The sequence below is a fragment of the Macrosteles quadrilineatus genome, unplaced genomic scaffold (assembly GCF_028750875.1).
Source record: "Macrosteles quadrilineatus isolate MER2022 unplaced genomic scaffold, UCM_ALF_1.0 Scaffold_3__2_contigs__length_128488019, whole genome shotgun sequence".
Taxonomy (NCBI): domain Eukaryota; kingdom Metazoa; phylum Arthropoda; class Insecta; order Hemiptera; family Cicadellidae; genus Macrosteles; species Macrosteles quadrilineatus.
Genome location: NW_026542596.1, coordinates 105,194,676 through 105,214,333, shown reverse-complemented (window position 1 = coordinate 105,214,333; position 19,658 = coordinate 105,194,676). Strand labels below are relative to the sequence as shown.

The 19,658-nt window shown below is 36.5% G+C and overlaps 2 protein-coding genes across 2 annotated transcripts in view; both read left to right on the top strand.

The window, feature by feature from the left end:
* The first annotated feature begins 5,913 nt into the window (after positions 1 to 5,913).
* LOC128989931 (RNA-binding protein pno1-like) lies at positions 5,914 to 9,539 on the top strand. Its single transcript, XM_054412084.1, has 2 exons — positions 5,914 to 6,021; positions 8,831 to 9,539. The coding sequence occupies exon 2, from the start codon at positions 8,838 to 8,840 to the stop codon at positions 9,516 to 9,518; it is 681 nt and encodes a 226-aa protein (XP_054268059.1). The 5' UTR covers positions 5,914 to 6,021; positions 8,831 to 8,837; the 3' UTR covers positions 9,519 to 9,539.
* Positions 9,540 to 9,729: 190 nt separating this feature from the next.
* LOC128988573 (probable cytochrome P450 6a13) overlaps positions 9,730 to 19,658 on the top strand; it is a 73,231-nt gene continuing 63,302 nt past the window's right edge. Inside the window, exon 1 of the mRNA XM_054409970.1 lies at positions 9,730 to 9,816. Within this exon, the coding sequence (XP_054265945.1) occupies positions 9,759 to 9,816 (58 nt within the window). The 5' untranslated portion in view covers positions 9,730 to 9,758. The remainder of the gene's footprint in view (positions 9,817 to 19,658) is intronic.

Here is a 19,658-nt window from a genome sequence, read left to right as displayed (position 1 = left end):
TTGATTTAATGACTAAATTTCTGTCGAATGCACGTTGTGTTTTACCAATTTAAACTTTTTGAATCAGCTATAGCAACTGTATGATCCATCAACTTTGTCAGCAACAAAAATAAGGTAGAAAATAGAACTTAAGACACGCTTTTGGCGAATGTCTCACACAACTACATGTTTTTTAAATAAAAATGGTGACAGCTGATTTCTACTTCAGTATCCAATAGTCAATACGTATACATTACATGTTTTTGGTCGAGTTTTCGACCACTGGACGACTTCTAGTCTATGTTATTACACGGCCACCTAGGCCACAGCCTGGTAGAATTGGCAACGTCGCAAGTGGTGTTGTCTAGCGCCATACATCCCATAAGATAACATGGCAGATAGGTGACACCAGCTTATTATTTCGCGTATTGTTCATTAAAATTAAAATGTATAAACATAAATTTATTGAAAGATTGAAAATAAAACACATAGAAGTGAAAACCAAAACAATAAATTGAAATAAAATTTTTTTACTTTTAAAGTGGAGTCAATATTTTTATAGCCCAGCAACCAAGCTTTCGTGTTCTTAAAATACACAAATTAGGTACCATTAGCTGCATCCGAACAAATCAGCTGTTACAACTCTACTTGCGATGTTGCCATTTATTCGAAGTTCAAAGGCCGCGCGGCCTATGGTGTTAATTGTGGCTGTGGGGTTTAATCTAAAATAATTAACGTCCCAAGTAGCACACATCCTTGGCCCAACGTTGGGAAATGGTCGGCACGGTTGGGAAATGGTTGGCAGAAATTTTAACGATTTGCCAACGTTGGCCCAACGGAAACTGGTATTCGTTGGCCCTTTAAAGGAAAGAATCGTTGAACCTTCGTTGGGTTTAAGTATAAAACATTCTAAAACGCATTTTAACGAATTGATTTATTTAAAAAGTACATAAATGTTATAGCAGCAGAATATAAGACAAATATTGCGTAAAAACTTGGATCTATAATAAATGTAGTCAGACAATGTGATACTAGATACAGTGGGAAACACCTGCAATAATTATAATAATATATAATAAAATTATAATAATTTCATTTTTTATAATATTCTTTAACTTATTTGAGCAAATGTTTAATAGTTATAAGGGAAAGATAATTAATTATATATAGCAGTCAATTATAACAGTAGCCTACTAATCTATTGGTAATTAAATAATCTATATTCAAATACCAGTATCCTCTTCAACTACCAGAAAAACAATTCAACTACTTGAGGCCTAAACAGATTAACAGAATCATATTAAACTGTAGCATCAAAAATATTTTAAGTGTCGATGACCATTGCACCTGTCGGCTACTCTTTGAACACTTGAAAACACCCATAATCAACAAGCACAGTTAGCACAAAGCAAGGCGTGAGGCTCACAAGGCAAAGGAACCGGGTTCGAGACCCGTTCCGGCCTAATAATTTTATCTCTTTTTTTAAATTAGCTTTTATGAACTATTTAATCAATTTACTCAACTGATAATTATGATTTTCATTCTAAATCTTTATTATTTTGTGTTTTTTTTAATGTTTAGGCCCAATATGGGATGGTTGGCCCTTCCGCAAAAATTTGTTGGTTGGCCAACCGTAAGACTGAGTGCCAAAAACATACCGTTGGCCAACGATCGACAGAAACGTTGGGCCAACGATTTTTGCTACTGTACTTGGGGTACGGTACTTCTAGTATACATATAGGATTTTTAGGCTTAACGTTTGACTCGCAATTTGATGTTTACAAACCTTAAGTTGAGCTTTAGAATTTATAATAATTTGTCTACAAGATAGAGTTATTTTATAGGATTATGAGATTTATTAGAGACCACCCACATATATGTGGGTATAGCAAAAAGATATAGTGAAGAGTTTTTCGTATAACACGCCATCCCCCCTGTCTTAAACCCCCTTTTTTGTTTAAAAACTGCAACATTTTCCGGGGGGGGGCCGGTGCCCCCCTTTTCTGAGGGTCCCCCATACCCCCTGGTGTTTCCCCCCAAGGATTTGGTGAAATGACGCCACTGCAAGTGGTTAAAAAAAGCCAACAGCTATGCAAAGGTCTTAGTACTTTTTTACAATTTTTGATAATATGATTTGTTTAAGCAGTAATAGTTATTGTTTTGCTGGGAGCTGGAGGATACTGGTATTTGAATTTAGATGTGGAAAGCAAAAATGGACCTCTTGTCGGCGATGCAAAATTTTCAGTACGACCGATTTAAGTAACTAAGGTAGAAAATGTCGAAATTTGGTGTTTTTATCTATTGTTATATATGCCCCGTTTATCACAGAACAGGACATAATCGGTTAAAGTATCGAATTGAAGATTGTAAAAGATCGAAATAAATCAGCCTGTTAAGCCTCTGCACGGTCTGAGAAATGGTACCTCTTGTCGCTCAATATTATTTCTTCATACGACAAGCAGGTTCCATTTATAATATTCACTTTATAAACAGACTTATTAGTCCATAAAATGAATTGCCCTGCATTCTAAAGGATATTTAGAGAACTACAACAAAGTTCAGTTTACGGAGAACGAAATATCTTACTTGCGGTCCCGACAGAGATGCCTTATTTATCTTATGGAGAAATAACACAGGGCCAACAAGAGGCCCCTTTTCTGAAAAGTGGTTATTACGTCATGCTTCAATAAAACAGTTATTTAAAAGAAAACTATCATGAGTTAAGGCTAAACTGAGTTTTTCCTCCAAAGAGGACATTAAAAGCTTTCTTTTGATACAAAAATAGTTTTTTTAATTACCTTTATAATTATTCTGCCCCACGGGGAATACACAGGTCTCCAAGGATTTTATTTTTAAAGGTACGATTACACGAGAGTGAACAGGAGCGAACGAGCAGTAACGAATGCGAAATTCACATCTGTGAGACCGGTGCAGCGATCCAGCGAACACCAATCGGCCGTGTTCGGCAGTGCTCGGTAGTCACATCACATGTTCGTGTTCGCACCTGCTCCACAGAGAAGTGCTCCATCCATTGTCGGTTTCAGCGCGAACGATCAAAGGAAATTCGCGTTCACTCGAGTTCGGCGCTCGCTTCAGTGTGGCCACATAGGAGTGACTCCAGTCTGGTTCTTGCCGGGGTATACATTACTGTTATCGTTATCAACAAGTTGTTAAGGTCAAAGGTGGTTTTTTTAATTGCACTACAATTAATTATCCATACAGTATTTCGTTTATCTATGGAATGGACTGATGACAAAGTGTTGAAGCTGATTGAAGAATACAAAGCAAGGCAGTGTTATGGGATCCTAATAGTGCTGATTATAAACTAAATTTTTATTAAACATTTATTCTGTTTAAGAACTGCACTGTGACGATAACGGGGATTATCGTCATCGTGCAGAGTTCTTGTTTCGGAGCACAAGCGAATGACTTTTCAATCAAGATGATTCGTGTGTGTTCGGTGTAACCGTAACACGGTAACGACGTAGCGCGGATTATGATAACGGAGACGACATGCTATAATTTATCCTACCAAAATAACCATATAACTACTAAAATATAAGTTTTAGTTTGATTAGTGGTTGTTGATTTTTTTGGATGACTTTAGATCCTTTGTTTTAATAAGGCTAACTGTAACATTCAATATTCTTGATGAAACAATGATGCACTTATCAACATTTTATCGTCTTTATAATCAATCTCCAATCGTAAATGTAGGATTGATATTTACAGGATATCTGTTCTTAGATACCTAGAACCTTTTATTTTTTATTTTTTTTGTTTTTTAATAACAATTTTACTAACCGATCAGCATTACATTGCAATACAGGTTAGGTATAATATAAGAAAGAAACAAATGACATTATTAATTATATTAACATAGGTAGAGGGTAGAGGTCAGCTATGGCTAGCCTCTTATTGTCACTGTTTTAGCGGGTCGGACTGTAAAGGCGCTGTCCACCAATGAAACACAAATGAAAAAAAAGTTGTAAGTTATTAGCCTAAACATTTTTCAAGAACGATGATCAACAGTAGCCTACCTACTTAAGGCACTGCGAACTGTTAAAAAAACCCAGAGGATGTACACGTCCGGTAGTTACTGTCATAACCTAACCTAACCAACCAAACTTGCTGATAATGAAAAAATCGAATAGAAATGTTAAATTCTGTTCATAAAATAAAATTATAATACCCCCGCCGCAGCAAACCTGCAGACTAAGCGAATTTCCATTTCCCTGAATGGATTTACACTAAAATGTCTCCTTAAAATTATCACATTTATTCCCTATTTAAATAGAATCAGTTTAAAACATACTTAGGTTTGCTGCAACAGGGAGGGTAAAAGTGTTTTTTAAGTAAAATGTTAATAGTTAGTAAGAAATAAAAACATTTTCCAAATTTGGGCAAAATATGTTTATAAACAAGCAAACTACAACAGTTTACTTATTCTCCATAAGAATAACATGGGAATTTTAAATTTACAATTTTTTGGAATTTTCTCCGTAACCATTAGGCGCATTATAACGCTTCAATATACTAAATTATTTGTTTTTTTAAGCTCTACAAAATAGTTACAAAAGAAATTGCAAAATTTTATGTTATTTGGGTCAAAAATGGGAAAAACCCATTTTTTCCCCATAAAAGCCCCCATAAACCCCCGTTCCCATGGTCCGATCATGCTGGTTCGCGAACTCGTTCGAATAAACGTAGGTTTACACGTTTGTAAAAGTACCAAATTTCATCAAAATCGGATCATTTTTGCTCGAGTTATCGCGCTAACGGACATATATATATATATAAATATATATATATATATATATAAATATATATATATATTTATGAATTTGAACGGATGGTGTTTTTGACCTCTAGGGACCTCAAAACGAAAAAAAAAATCGGTCCCGGGTCCAGGTCTTACCGTGAGTACTACGGTAATAGCTTATTCCCTATATGGGAAATTCGCTAAAATGGTTATGATAAAACATCTTGAGGCAATCTGGGTTTTAGTCGGTGTCTCTGGATTTCAGAAGGTTAGCCTGTGTTGTAAAATCGAATGTAGATACCTAGAACTGAATATATGTACAATATTTTTAGGAAATTTAGTTTGGTTAGGTTATGACAGTATATCTAATATATAAAATTCTCGTGTCACAGTGTTTGTCTGCAAACTCCTCCGGAACGACTTCATCGATCGTTATGAAATTTGGTGTGTAAATTCTGTAGGTATGCGTATCGGACGTAAACTATTTCCCGTTTCGAAATTCTTAAAAGGGCTCCGCCCCAGTGGCTCTGGAGTTTCCCATGTTAACCTTATGAGAAATGGAATTAATGAATCTTAACAGCTGTTTCAATTAAACAAGTTGGTTCTGTTCTATGATGTTCAATAGCATTTAAGTTACAAGGATTACCAACAGGGTGCAGCACTATTATTTCTTTTACATTTATGACAACAGCTAATTTGCAACCAAAAGGTGAGTGAGCGTAGCGAACGAACTTCAACCTGGAGGCGAGTTAGCGTAGCGAACGAGCTAACCTGAAGGCAAGTGAGCGCAGCGAACGAGCTCCAAACTAAAGGTGAGTGAGCGTAGCGAACGAACTCCAACCCAAAGGTGAGTGAGCGTAGCGAACGAACTTCAACCAGGACGTGATTGAGCGATGCGAACGAGATCATCTTGAAAATTAAACGTAACGGTACTTTCTTTCCATCGGTCTGTCTTAGGGGAAACCTATAACTTAGGCGATACGAAGTTCGCCGGGTCAGCTAGTAGTTTTATAATAAATAAAATTATTTTATAACTAAGTATGTCGTCATGGATGGCCCCCGGGAGACTGTCCGGAACGCGACACCTAGGGCCGTATGTGCTCGTTGGGTTCTCGTCGAATTGTCCTCGTCGCTCCTCGATGTCGATCGATATTCGATAGTCGAAGTCTATTCGATTCGATGTCATTTCCATTATTTGTCTGTCTCTGTCATTTGTCTTGTCGTCACTCGTCAGTCAGCTACATTTAAGAAAAATTGTTAACACGTTTTAGAATTTAAAGGTTAGTTGTGAACAGTAGAATTTAATCGGTAGTTAATTAATTTAATATTCTCGTATCAGATCTGTAGGCTTACTTAGTAACTCTCATCATTGACTTAGGCCTATAGGCCTAGCCTATCATTATGCCTGTGATAGGTTCTTTATTTACATTAAATTCCATACAACTTTAGTAACCTGTTTTATGTAGGCCTAAGACCATATTAAATTTGGATGAAAATCCGGTAGGCCTAAACCAGCATTGAAAATAGCCTAGGCCTAGGTTATTAAAAGTTAAGTTATCTTAGCCCAGATATATAAGTAAACTTATTTTGCTATATTATTTTGATAGCGTATACGATATGAGCAATTTGATGGACTTAACATCTGGCGTTTGAAAGCCCCGTCCTAGCTGAACGACGATAGCCTACCTAAGTTAAGTCTATCGTCTGTGCAAGCAAATCTATATTCATTCTATTTGTCTATGATTAGACTATCTTTTGATGCAGCCAATTACTGTTTCTAGTCTTCTGTTCCTATAATAAATAAAAAAGAAATACAGGCTAAGATTAGGTAGGCCTACCTTTTTACAATTAACTGTTATAGGCCTAATAAACAAATGTGGAAACAGGAAGGAATGATAGTAGCCCACTGTAAGATTCACATTTACTACAGTAGAACACCCATAATTTGGACATAAAAAAATCAGGTCTGTCAATAATCCAGCTGTTTTTTAAGCAAATAAATAAAATGTAGGTCTACTGCCTTTTAAAACTAATTAGGGACGTAGCTCCATAAAAACTAACCACTAACGCTATTTTTTTATAAGCTCAAATATATGTAGTGTCTGATAACTTAATTTTCACTGCGCACATGTATGTACTGTAGCAGGAAATTAAAATCTGAACACTGCTTGAACATAAAAACTGTGTCAATTTATTTATCTCTCCATAGACTAACCAACACAAGTAGACTTCTCATCCCATTGTAAATTTTGAAGCTCGTTTTTCATGTCTAGTTGATGTACGCCACACTGGGCGCTAGTGTCGACGAAATTTTGTTTCTATTATTTTAGGGTTAATTTCTTGATTTGTGCTTTACTGTTTGGTTAAATAACTAGGGGACAATTTATTGTTTATGATTAGATCGTATTACAGTCCAACCTCGGTATAACGAATCTGAAGGGACCGAACTGAATATTCGTTATACCAAGGATTTCGTTAAAATGAGACAGGTTCGTTATATAGAGGTTAGGTGTGCAGGAATTTCGCTAAGTCGAGGTTAAGAACCAGCATCAGTCTATTTAAAGGTTGGGATTGGACCTCATTAAAACAAAATTAAAGTAGCAAAGGCTACAATACTTTACAGTGTACAATGTTTACATTGTAAAGTAGAATCTCGATTATCCGGGATACTAAAGGGAAGGGAACTTAAATATTGCGCAATCATGACATTTATAGTCATTGACCTTGGTACAGGTTACAAACTTTAAGTTTAAAATCACAGCTTACTGCTTACTCCAATCCACCTAAAACCTAGCCAAACACTGTATTGCATAGCAATAAACCACATAAAGAACAAAACAAAACAGTAGAGAGTTTTGTAAGCTACTGCTAGTGATAGGCCGGTGGTAGGCTACAGACAGTAGTGCTTTAAATCACAATATAGGAATGTACTGTAATTATCATGAACTTAGTACAAATCATATTGAAAATAATAAAAATATTAGATAGGCTAAGTCGTTATTGAAGTGTATAATTATAGCCAACTTAATAAAAACACTCGTAAAAGGAATGTTAAGATATCCATGTTGCTATTCTTTTTCTTTCTAAGGTTTCACTTCATCCAAAAATTGTACAATTCACTATATTTACTTATCACCCAATCACAGCTTACTACACATTACGGTGCCATCAGTCCTCGGTAAATGAAATCGGTTCTCAGTTAGATGTAAACATAGCGCGCATGCAACGACGACAGCAGACAGGGATGTGTAAAACGGAGCAGACGAATGTTAGCGCAAGCGTTGACGTCACCTTTCCATTTCATTTTATGAAGAAATAGATTTTTCAAAAGCAATAATGGTGGTGGGGGGTTTATTGTATCGAGGGAGAAACGCAGACAATTCGTTAAGTAGAGGTTAAATTCGCTATGTAGAGGTTCTGACAATGATAAATTCGTTATATTGAGGTGTCTTATTTTAGCCGGGATCATGAAAAATTCGTTAAATCAAGGTCGTTGATATGGATTGTTCGTTATGTAGAGGTAAAATATACATTGTGTCTTATGGAGAGTTCTAGGGGATTTAAAAAAGTTCGTTATATCAAGGAATTCGTTATATCGAGGTTCGTTATATCAAGGTTAGACTGTATTTGGTTAAACGAGGTTTAAAATTACTGCATTAACGGGAAAAAAATTGTAAACGACCTCTACATAAACCGTACAGAACTATCAATAAAATTTTCTTCAGCTGTTCCATTAGGATGAGAAATCTACTAAGGGAGTATATTTTATCTATGATCTCTCTTTTAGAGCCTTTACTGTTGTACTCATCTGGTAGGCTAGCTATTTAATAGAAAATAAGTTAAATCATTTTCAAAAGTTTTTCACCCAAATAGTGCCTGCTGGTTTTTTAAGGTAATTTTGATAATCCGCATAACTTTGTGATACGGATCGGGTCTGGTCCCAACTAATCTTGATTATCGACGTTTTACTGTACAGGCATATTCTTTTTTGATAAGCTATAGGTACATCTGGAGTCTCTAGTACTTCTCTTCAATGGTATGCTTTTGTCTAAATCTAAATTCTAATTTTAATCAAAGCATCTGTTTCAGGAACAACATGACTGAAGACACTGTTAGCAAGAAGGCTCCGAAGAGGGCAGCTGCTGAAGAGATGGAGGTGGAAGTGGTTAACGGCATCGAAGGTCAAGCACCGCGCAGCAAACCTGCAGCCAAGAAGACAAAACAGCAGCCAAGCTCAGAAGTCCGCAAGGTCCCTGTGCCAGCTCATAGGTACACCCCTCTGAAGGAAAACTGGATGAAGATATTCACACCGATCGTAGAACATCTCAAACTCCAAGTCCGTTTTAATCTGCGTACCAGGAACGTGGAGATACGCAACTGCCCTAACACAGAAGATATCGGCAACTTACAGAAAGCTGCTGACTTTGTAAAAGCTTTTATTTACGGATTTGAGGTAGAAGATGCTCTTGCTTTGTTGAGATTGGATAATTTATTCATAGAGTCTTTTGAAATCAAAGACGTTAAAACTTTGAGAGGCGACCATTTGTCGCGAGCCATTGGCCGACTGGCGGGTAAGGGAGGAAGGACAAAGTTTACCATTGAAAATATCACTAAAACTCGAATTGTTCTGGCCGATTCAAAAATTCATATTTTGGGTTCGTACCAAAATATTCAGGTTGCAATGAAAGCAGTTTGTAACCTGATTCTGGGCAGTCCGCCCTCCAAAGTTTATGGACAGTTGAGGAATGTGGCAACGAGAATGTCTGAACGATTGTAAAATAAAATCTATTTTATTATATAGTTAGAATTTTATATTTCCTTCATTACTACTTAACAGCTTCTCCTGATAAAAAATATTTTGTTTTATTAGGTTTAATCTTTTGCACAAAGTGATTTAGTTATTTTGATTATGATACACAATTGTACACTTACCCAGAATATGACATAGAACAACTGTCTCTAAACTAAGTTATTTGTTTGGTAGTTGCCTTTAGTTCTTGAAGATTACTTTTCCTTAATGCACATTTCACCACAGGTTGTGGTACCCTCAGAGGTCACTATGAAGATGAAACAGGGTAACCTACATTATAAAAAAACTGTCTTTAGCAGTGTAACCTATAGCATCTAACGAGTAATACTTTATGCACCCTCGACACTGTACCAATCATTCGTGATTTAAAAGCATTTGTTTGGTTAGGTGTCCAAGTTTGTGTTAGGATAAAACATTCAATGGCGTATAGGGGTACAAGTCTCATAGGCTAGCTAGTGCTAGGAGTGATTGCAGTGATAAGATGATGCGGGCTAGACTAGCAAATGAGACTTCAACCCCAGACCCAATCTTTTTTGGTGTTACAAACAATAAATGCAGTAAGGTAAAAATATGTTAAGAATTCTGGTCAACACCTGATATCAATTTTATCATGAGTTATTGAACTTGATTGTAGATAGTTTTAAATTTAGATTTTATTATTGTTAGTTATGAATGATGAAATACTGTATTTAATCTTAAGTAATTTACTTAAAATCTTTTTCTTGGGAAATAGGAGAGTTAACTTGGACTCTGCTCATCCAATTGTTTTCTGAGTTTAACACTTGAAAATATTATGCAGTGTTTGCTGCACACCTCCACCTTTAGCAGAACAATTTAGAGGTTGGTGCCGACTCTTCATACAAATCTTGTGATGTTAGATCATACCAATATACCGTTTCTTGAACACTTCTTCTGGTTCTTGTTGCCATTCTATTTATCGTTCTATGGTTTCTTTCAACGATTCCATTGGCGGTTGGACGGTTCACACACCTAAAACGACGGATAACCCCACATTCCTCACACATTTGTTAACATCTGAATGTTGCTACTGTCCCATTACATAATAGTTCTTGGGGTAGACCTCAATCTGAAAATAATTCAAGTAAAATTTTTATTACCTATTCTTTAGTCTCACTTGGTATCTGTCGCCAAATGCAAAACCGACTCGGACCACAATCTATGATTGTAAGAAATTGATATTACACATAGTGAGTCACATTATCGCAATCCAAGTGTCCAGGCTTCCATTTGATGGGAAGCCGATAAACATTCTTTTCATTATTTCACCAACCAGTCAATGTCCTGTTTGCCAAACTCAGCGTCCGGGTAACAACGTCTGATGGGGAAAGAGTCTGATTAATGTTATAAAATACTATTGTTACAAGTTAAATAGAATGAAATGAAAAGAATACTTTACTTGAAGAAACTTTTATGATGTACTATATTGCACTTATTTACAGAATAATTAATGAACAACAGAAAACCATATGTAAAACAAAAACATTTGAATTCTCATAAGGAAGTCAAAGAGTACCAAATATAATAAACATAGTCATATAGTTATTATATGGAACACTCCCCCTACTCAAGGCTCCCTTAGAGACTTCATAGGAACGTTAAGCCAGTACAATTTTCTGTCTTAAAACCTTCAACCTTGGTCCAAGAAGATGTTTTGTAAACAAATCAGCTAGTTGTTCACTTGTGTCAGTTTTCTTCACTTCAAGGTTTCCTGCTGTCACTTGTTCTCGAATGAAAAAGTGTTTGGTTCATAATGTGCGTTCCCCATAACGGCACTCATCACAAAATCTTCAAAACGAATGGGCTGCCTTGCCATAGCTCTATCTCGGAGTTGGCAAGTTTGCACAACGGTTTCTTCATGTTGTTCTGCTTCCTCGTCTGTCAATTTATCATCTTCCGATTCATCTTCAGGAAAAGGAATGGGAACATTTTCTACTACAGGGGCTGAACAGTTCTCATCTTTTGCTTCATCGGGGACTTTTTCTTCTGAAGATATAGGCCTATTTACTATGGATTCACTTATAGGCTCTTTCAAAAATTTTACATCCCTGGACCGAATGACAGTAAATTTTCATGAATTCCAGAGACGATATCCATCATTACCATTATATCCAATAAGTTTGCATTTCATTGCTTTCTTGTCAAACTTACGTCTTCTCTGCTTTGGAACATGGACAAAACAATCTGTCCCGATAACTCGTAAGTGTTCTATCGTAGGTCTTTTTCCAAACCATGATTCATATGGAGTCTTTCCGGCAACTGATGACTTAGCAGTTCTGTTCAAAATATAGGCTGCGGTGTTTATCAATTCAGCCCACAAGCCTTGAGGCAGATCACCGTGAGCATGCATCATTGACCTTGCACATTCAACTATGGTCCGATTTTCTCTCTCTGCAGATCCATTCTGTTGTGGTGTGTATGGCGTGATCAACTGTTGTATTCCATTCACTTGAAGGACTTGTCTAATACTTTCATTGTCGAATTCACCTCCTCCATCACATCTCAACTTACATATTACATGGCCTGTGACTTTGACTTCTGCAAGAAACTGCTTCAGCTTCTCTACAACTTGAGATTTTGTCTTCATAAAATAAACACTGCGGTAGCGAGTCAAGTCATCCTTGAACAATACAAAGTACTTTGAACCTCCAATCGACTCAAAGAAAGGTCCACAAACATCAGAGTGAACGATTTCACCAGGTACTGAAGCTCTGTGTTCATCTCTGCTTCTGAATTGTGTCCTGTGCATTTTCCCATAAGCACATCCTTCACATACCTCATTGTCAAGCTTGAGATTAAGGTTCAGTTCTCTTCTTGCAAACTCTTGTACATGAGTGCTTTGATGTCCTAGTCGTTCATGAAGTAACTGCAACTGATTAACAGCTGGAACTCCTTCCATAACAGCCATGAGGTCTACTGATTTTCTTACTGCTAATTTCAACAAGCCTCCGCCTTGACTTCTATGTCCTTTGATGAGTAGTTTACCATTTCTATAAAATAAAGAGCAATCCTTGGATGTCGATACAAATTTACTATTTACATTTAAATCTTGAGCAGCGGTTACTGAAAATAGGTTTGCGAAGATACCAGGTACATACCATACATTGGTTAGTTTTACTGAATTCCAAATACCATCCAAATTTGCTTCCATGCAAATTGTTCCTCTACCAATAGCACTTGTCTGTTGTCCATTTGCCATTGTAACTGCATGAGGTAACTCAAATTGTTCAAAGTCAGTAAACATTTCCCTACAATGTGTAACATGGTTGGTAGCACCACTGTCCACGTACCAATCATGTGATGCGGTAGTATTCTGGGTTTGAAAAACACAATTGCTTAATATGGTTAGTGCTGCTTGTTTGGATTCTTTTTCCAAGCTTTTCTTTTCATGTTTTCTTTCAGGTTTTCCATCCGCTATCCATTTCTGACACTCTTGCAACCAATGTCCTTTCTTGTGACAATAGTGGCATGGAAACTTTTTCTTTTTATCATTGTTCTTGCTGTTTTTCTGTCGACCTACTAAGTTACCTTTGGCTTCTTTAGATCTATTGACCGCCATTAAAGCTGTATCTTCTTTCTCTTTTTCCTTTGAGGTCAACTTTCTTGCTTCTGTACACACTACACAGCCAATTTGTAAGATTGTCAAGGTTTCTCGCTTTATCCTTATGAATCATTAACCAAGTTGTCTGAAAGTTGGAATATTCTGCTAGGATTTCAAAAATCTTGCAAATCAACAATATCTGAGGTAAACTATCTTCTTTCTTGTCTTGAATTTTCTTAATTTCTTCTTGAAGCTTTACCCATAAAGACTTGATTGCAGATAGGTTCCCAGCCATATCCAAGTGTTGATCCCATTTGTAGGTGAAGAACAGAGAGCATATATCATAGGCTTTATTTTCCTCTATTTCCGCAAATAGATTATGCAGCTCCTTCCAAACCTCATCTGGTTTTTCTAGGTTTCTTACCTGAGCTCTTACTTCCTTACTTAATGAAGATGCTAACATAAACATTACTTCTGACTGTGTTTTGTTATACTTATCCATCTTCATTTTGCATTCTTTCATTTCTGCAGCTTGTGTTTCATCTTTAGGTTTCTCTGGCAATTCCATTTTACCAGAAATGGCTTCGTATGCATCTGGGATTCCTTTAAGCCTAATTTGCATAAGATATTTCCAATCATCCCAGTTGTCCTTTCCATGCAGCAATTCCATTTTCTGCATAACGAATTCCATACTAAAGATTTTATCTCAAGCAATAAATTATTCTATTTAAAACCTGTAACACACAATATAAGGGTGTCTGGGCCCATAACCTGTTATAAAATACTATTGTTACAAGTTAAATAGAATGAAATGAAAAGAATACTTTACTTGAAGAAACTTTTATGATGTACTATATTGCACTTATTTACAGAATAATTAATGAACAACAGAAAACCATATTGATATATCTTCATAAAATATACAAAATACACGTAAATTAGTTGGTAAAACTTTATTCTAGAACTAATTCAATTCAAAAGATAAATGTAAACAATAACAAATAAAAACAACAATAATAATCTGATTATTTAAGCATATGACAATCCTCCCCCCTATTAAGCTGCTCTTAGTTGGTCGCAGTGTCTCTTAAATAACCGCCCGTCTTCTGATTTAACGAGGTACATCACATGCCCAAGCGGCCTTTCGATTGTTCCTGTTGACCACTTTTCTCCTGAGACGTTTGAGTAATTTCTCATCAATACACCTTGTCCCTTTGAGAAACTTCTTCTAGTTATAACTTGACTTTTATTTTGCGGGGTAGGTTTAGTCTCAACCATTAAGTCCATTTCGGTTCTTATGTTTCTTCCAAACATAAGCAAGTATGGAGATTGTCCTGTCGCCGAATGGCGTGTCTTCCTCAGCTGTTTCAGTATCATGTTTATCTTATCCTCATTGTGTCCTCCCCCACAAGCATGTAAGAGGTTCTTCACCGTTTGAACTACCCTTTCTGCTTGACCATTAGATTTCGGACAAAAAGGAGCAATGGTTTATGTGTTATTTGATACTTCTTGAGGTAATTTTCAAACATAGTTGATGTAAACTGAGTCCCATTGTCTGAAACGAGGACATGAGGAAAACCAAATGTTGCAAATAGTTTGTCTAGTTGTTTTAAGCACCAGTCAGTTGTTGTCAATTTAGTCGGGATCACCTCTACCCATTTACTGTAAGCATCGACAACAATGAAGTAACTCCAGCCTTTTAGTGGTCCTGCAAAGTCTACGTGAATACGTTCCCATGGCCCACTTGGAGGTTCCCATGGATGGATCGTTTCCTTAGGTGGACTTTTGAGTTTCTGTTGGCATGAATAACAATGTTTGACTAAATTTTCTATCTCCTGATCAATATTTTGCCAATAGCAGTAACTTCTAGCCAGAAGTTTCATCTTCGTCATGCCCATATGACCGGCATGCAACTCGTTTAGAACTTCTTTTCTTAATGTTAAAGGTACACAGATTCTATTCCCTCTGAACACACAGCCATCCATTAAGCAAAACTCGTTGTCACTTAATCCAAGTTCTTTTAAACTCTTCCCTGTGTTTAAATAGTGTAATATCACTTTGAGATTTTCATCTTTCCTTGTTTCCTCTTCAATTTTTTTTCTTGTCACTGGCATTGCTTCCACTTGGTTTATCAGGTACTGCTCGTGATCATCAATTACATTTTCTGGAACCTCAGTGACCGGAAATCGAGATAAGAAATCTGCATTAGCGTGTTCTGTTGTATTGCGGTATTCAATTGTGTAATCGAATCCTGATAAAAAGTGAGCATAACTAAACATTCTCGAAGCTGTCATTGAAGGTAAGGTTTTTGCAGGATCAAAAATGGAAACGAGGGGTTTGTGATCTGTTATTAGAACAAAATGTCTTCCATAACAATAGGCGAAAAATTTCTTCAAACCCCAGTAAATTCCTACAGCTTCTTTGTCGATTTGGCTGTACTTTCTTTCTGCTTTTGTGAGAGTCCTTGAGGCGAATGCTATTGGTTTCTCTGATCCATCTTGGTATCTGTGAGATAAACAAGCACCTAAGCCAGTTGGACTCGCATCTGTAGCAAGTACCAATGTTTCACTCGGATCATAATGAGCTAATATTCGTTCACTGGTTATTTCAGCTTTGATCTTCACAAAGGCATCTTCGCACTCTTTGTTCCATGTAAACTTCTTTCCATGTCTTAGTAGATTGTTTAATGGTTCCAGATAGGTTGACATGTTAGGTACAAATCGTGTGTAGTAATTTGTGAGTCCTAGGAAACTTCTTAGTTGAGTAACATCTTCGGGTCTCTTTGCTTTACTTATAGCTTCGACATTTTCAGGTGATTTATGAAGGCCATTCTCGTCAATAACATGACCTAAATACTTTACACTTTTCTTGAAGAATTTGCATTTGTCCCGATTCATTCGTAAGTTGTATTGTCTAATTCTTTGAAAAACTTCTTTTAGTCGACTCATAGTTTCTTGAAATGTGCTCCCTTGAATAAGTATGTCGTCAAAGAAACATACAGTGCCTTCTAGTCCATGGAGAACCTTGTCCATAAATCGTTGCCATATACTTGGCGCTAATTTTATGCCGAACATTAGGCGATTTACTTTGTACAAACCTAAATGAGTACTTATGGTTTGTATTTCTCTTGATTCTTCATCCATTGGAAGGTGCAAATAGGCATTACTTATGTCCAAGGTGCAGAAAAATTTCCCTTTGTTCATGTGTGTAAAGATGTCTTCAATGCGAGGGATAGGGTACTTCTCATCTAATATTAGTTTGTTTGCTGTTACCTTGTAGTCAGCGCAGAGCCTTACACTTCCATTAGGCTTTTTTACGGGAACAATTGGTGTTCCCCATTGTGAGTTTTCAACTTTAGAGATTATACCACTGCTCTCTAGTCGATGTAGCTCATCTTCAACAGCTTTCCTTAGAGCATAAGGTACTTGTCGTGGTTTGACGAAAATTGGTTTTGCCCCTTCCTTAAGCTGTATATGTCCTTGTTCTGAATTTATTTCACCGATTTCTGCCTTGAAAATGTCTTGAAAGTTTGTTAGGAGTTTATCAAGTTCCTCTGATGTGTTAGTATCTGTAAGTTTTATGTCAGCCCAATCCATCTTGACTTCTCGGAGCCACTCACGTCCAAAAATTGGGTCTACGTTTTGTTTTAAAACATAGAGCTTCCCATGAAAACTGAAATTTCTGTACTTGCATTCAACAAAACAGACTCCCACAGGCCTTATAATTTCTCCAGTGTATGTTCTCATTTCCACTTCCGTCTTGAATAGACGTTTATTAAGTTCAAGTTTAAGAAAATCACTGTATGATAATGAGCTCAAAGCCTCTCCAGTATCAAGTTCCATATTCAATGACTTGCCTTCAATAGAAACATTAATTATAAACTTGTCATTCACGTTTGGTGTACCCATCATGTAAACCTCATGGACGTTGTCATTGTCATCTTCAACATCAATTTTATTTGATTTCAACTTGTAAGCGCTCTCACTTGCATTGCTAACCCTGTTGCGTGTAAGACAAACATTCGCAATGTGTCCAATCTTGTTACACTTCCTACAAAATTCATTTTTAAATTTGCAAGTATCAGCTTTATGTTGAGTACTGCCGCATCTGTAACATTTACCTCTTAAATCTTGAAAGGTAATATGCGGTTTGGTTTCATTTCTACTCTTACTTGTTAACCCAGATTGTTTACTCACATAGTTAACATCCTTAGTTTGTTCTGTAACATAATGAGAGTACTTAGGTTTTATTGCATAACTTTCCAGTTTGGACTGTTCAATAGAAATGGCCATTTCTACCACTTCCTTAAATGATTGTGTATTTCCTTTTTCTTGAAGAAGCCTAACTCTCACTTCATTATCTCTTAATCCTCGAATGAATTGCATCTTCAAGAACATATCACAAACTGAACGTTCACAGTTGTAACACTTAAAATCGCAGTCAATTGCCAAACGTTTTAGTTCTCGAGCGTACGTAGAAATTCCCTCTTCAGTATCTTGAACTTTACTGATGAACCTATTTTGGTTAGCAAGTACACTTGGAGTAGGTTCCAAACAGTTTTGCAGTATATCTGAAAGCTCTTCAAACGATCTGTCACCTGGTGCCTCGGGAGCAATCGCGTCACACAATGCCTGATGCATTTCGGGTGTAAGAGTACTAAGAAACAGTTGTGTTTTGGTTTTTGACTCTGTGATTTGTTTTAGGTCCAAGAAATTTCTAAACCGCATTAGGAAATTCCGAAAGGTTTCATTTTCCGTGTAAGGTGTGAAACTCACATTCGGTATGTTCAACTTATGCGGTTTATTTCCTTCACTAGAGACATTCCTCCCTACTCCTGTTTGCTTAATAGTGACAATGAATGGTTGTAATAAAGCTCTTGCCTCGAGGTATGTTTCCTCTACATCTGTACGGTAATCTTCTTATCTTTCAATTTCATCTTCATCGTCTGTAGTTGTTATAATCTCTTCATGTAACAAAGTGAATCTTCTCCACGTTTCATCCAGTAGAGATTGTCTGCCCAAAGCATGGTATATAGATGAACCTTTGGTTTTCAGCACATGTAAAGTCCTTGTAATTTGAGACTTTATGATTCCTCTTTGTTGTTTTAATTTTTCTAGTTTCATTTTCACTTTTATCACTCGTCGCCATTGATATATCTTCATTAAATATACAAAATACACGTAAATTAATTGGTAAAACTTTATTCTAGAACTAATTCAATTCAAAAGATAAATGTAAACAATAACAAATAAAAACAACAATAATCATCTGATTATTTAAGCATATGACACATATGTAAAACAAAAACATTTGAATTCTCATAAGGAAGTCAAAGAGTACCAAATATAATAAACATAGTCCAATAGTTATTATATGGAACAATTAACACCAAAGTGATGCAGACCATGGATTCTTCGGACCAACTTTTGTTTATCCCAATTCTCTTCTTCGTCCATCATTGCAATACTGGTCTTTACCTCCTCTCCTGCAAACACTTTTTAGTTTGTTAAATTGCTATTTCAAGATCCATCCTCACCTTAAGGCCACATTCTGATATGAGGTCTTTTATCAAGCCCAACCGTCTTCTTACAAGAGCTTCACCCATCCCATGTGTTTTAATACGTTGGTCTTCTGTTAATATAGATGTTACCCAAGCACACGGTGGCCAAATCCGTGACCAAGTTTAACTCTTTCAAATTCCATTTCAAAGCTAAATTCACTCCTTTCAACAAAGCCTCTAACTCAGCTACGTTAATATGAGCCGAAACATCTTGTTTCCTAACTAAACTATTTCGCCAGCAATTTCAATGCAAATACCGATCGCCAAGCTGCTAGCAAAACACCACACAGTTCCTTTATCACTAGATGACACTGCCCATTTTCCAAACACAGGATCCTTTTCTTTTACGTTTTCCATTTCACCTAACATTATCTTGATTCGGTTGTCCACCACATCGCCCCATTTCAAATCTGTCAAATGCCTCTTAAGAAAACTGCATGCTGGTCAAAGCCAACCAGCCACTGTGAAATGTCCGATTAACTGCCCGACACAATGAGTACACATCCCTCTTGTTCTCAATTTCATCAAAATCTTTCATTTTGTTGTCTCTGGTCAACCAACTTGCCATCTCTTTTTGAAATGTTAAGCCCCAAAACCCTACTTCCATCAAGTGGCTCCACTGGTTTCGCTGACAGCCCATATTTTGATATTTTACAACAACTTCTTTAAAACATCACCATCAACAATGTTTTCATTCACCACTATGTCGTCAACATAAGAGTCTGTAGCACTTTGGACAATTGCGTCCATTGACAGCACTTTATTGACAATTTTGGCTACAGATTTTTTTTTGCTTTTGTCAATACCAGTATGGCGGTTTTTCAAAGAAGCCAATTGAAACAGTTCTGAGAAACTCAATCCAAACTTTAACTATTTGTTCTGCCCGTGCTTTGCAACAGGCAAGCGCAAGAATTTTTAAGAGAATAATGTGTGTCTCTAAAACTACTGTAAAAACAGTAGTTACTCACAATTATTACCTTATTATATT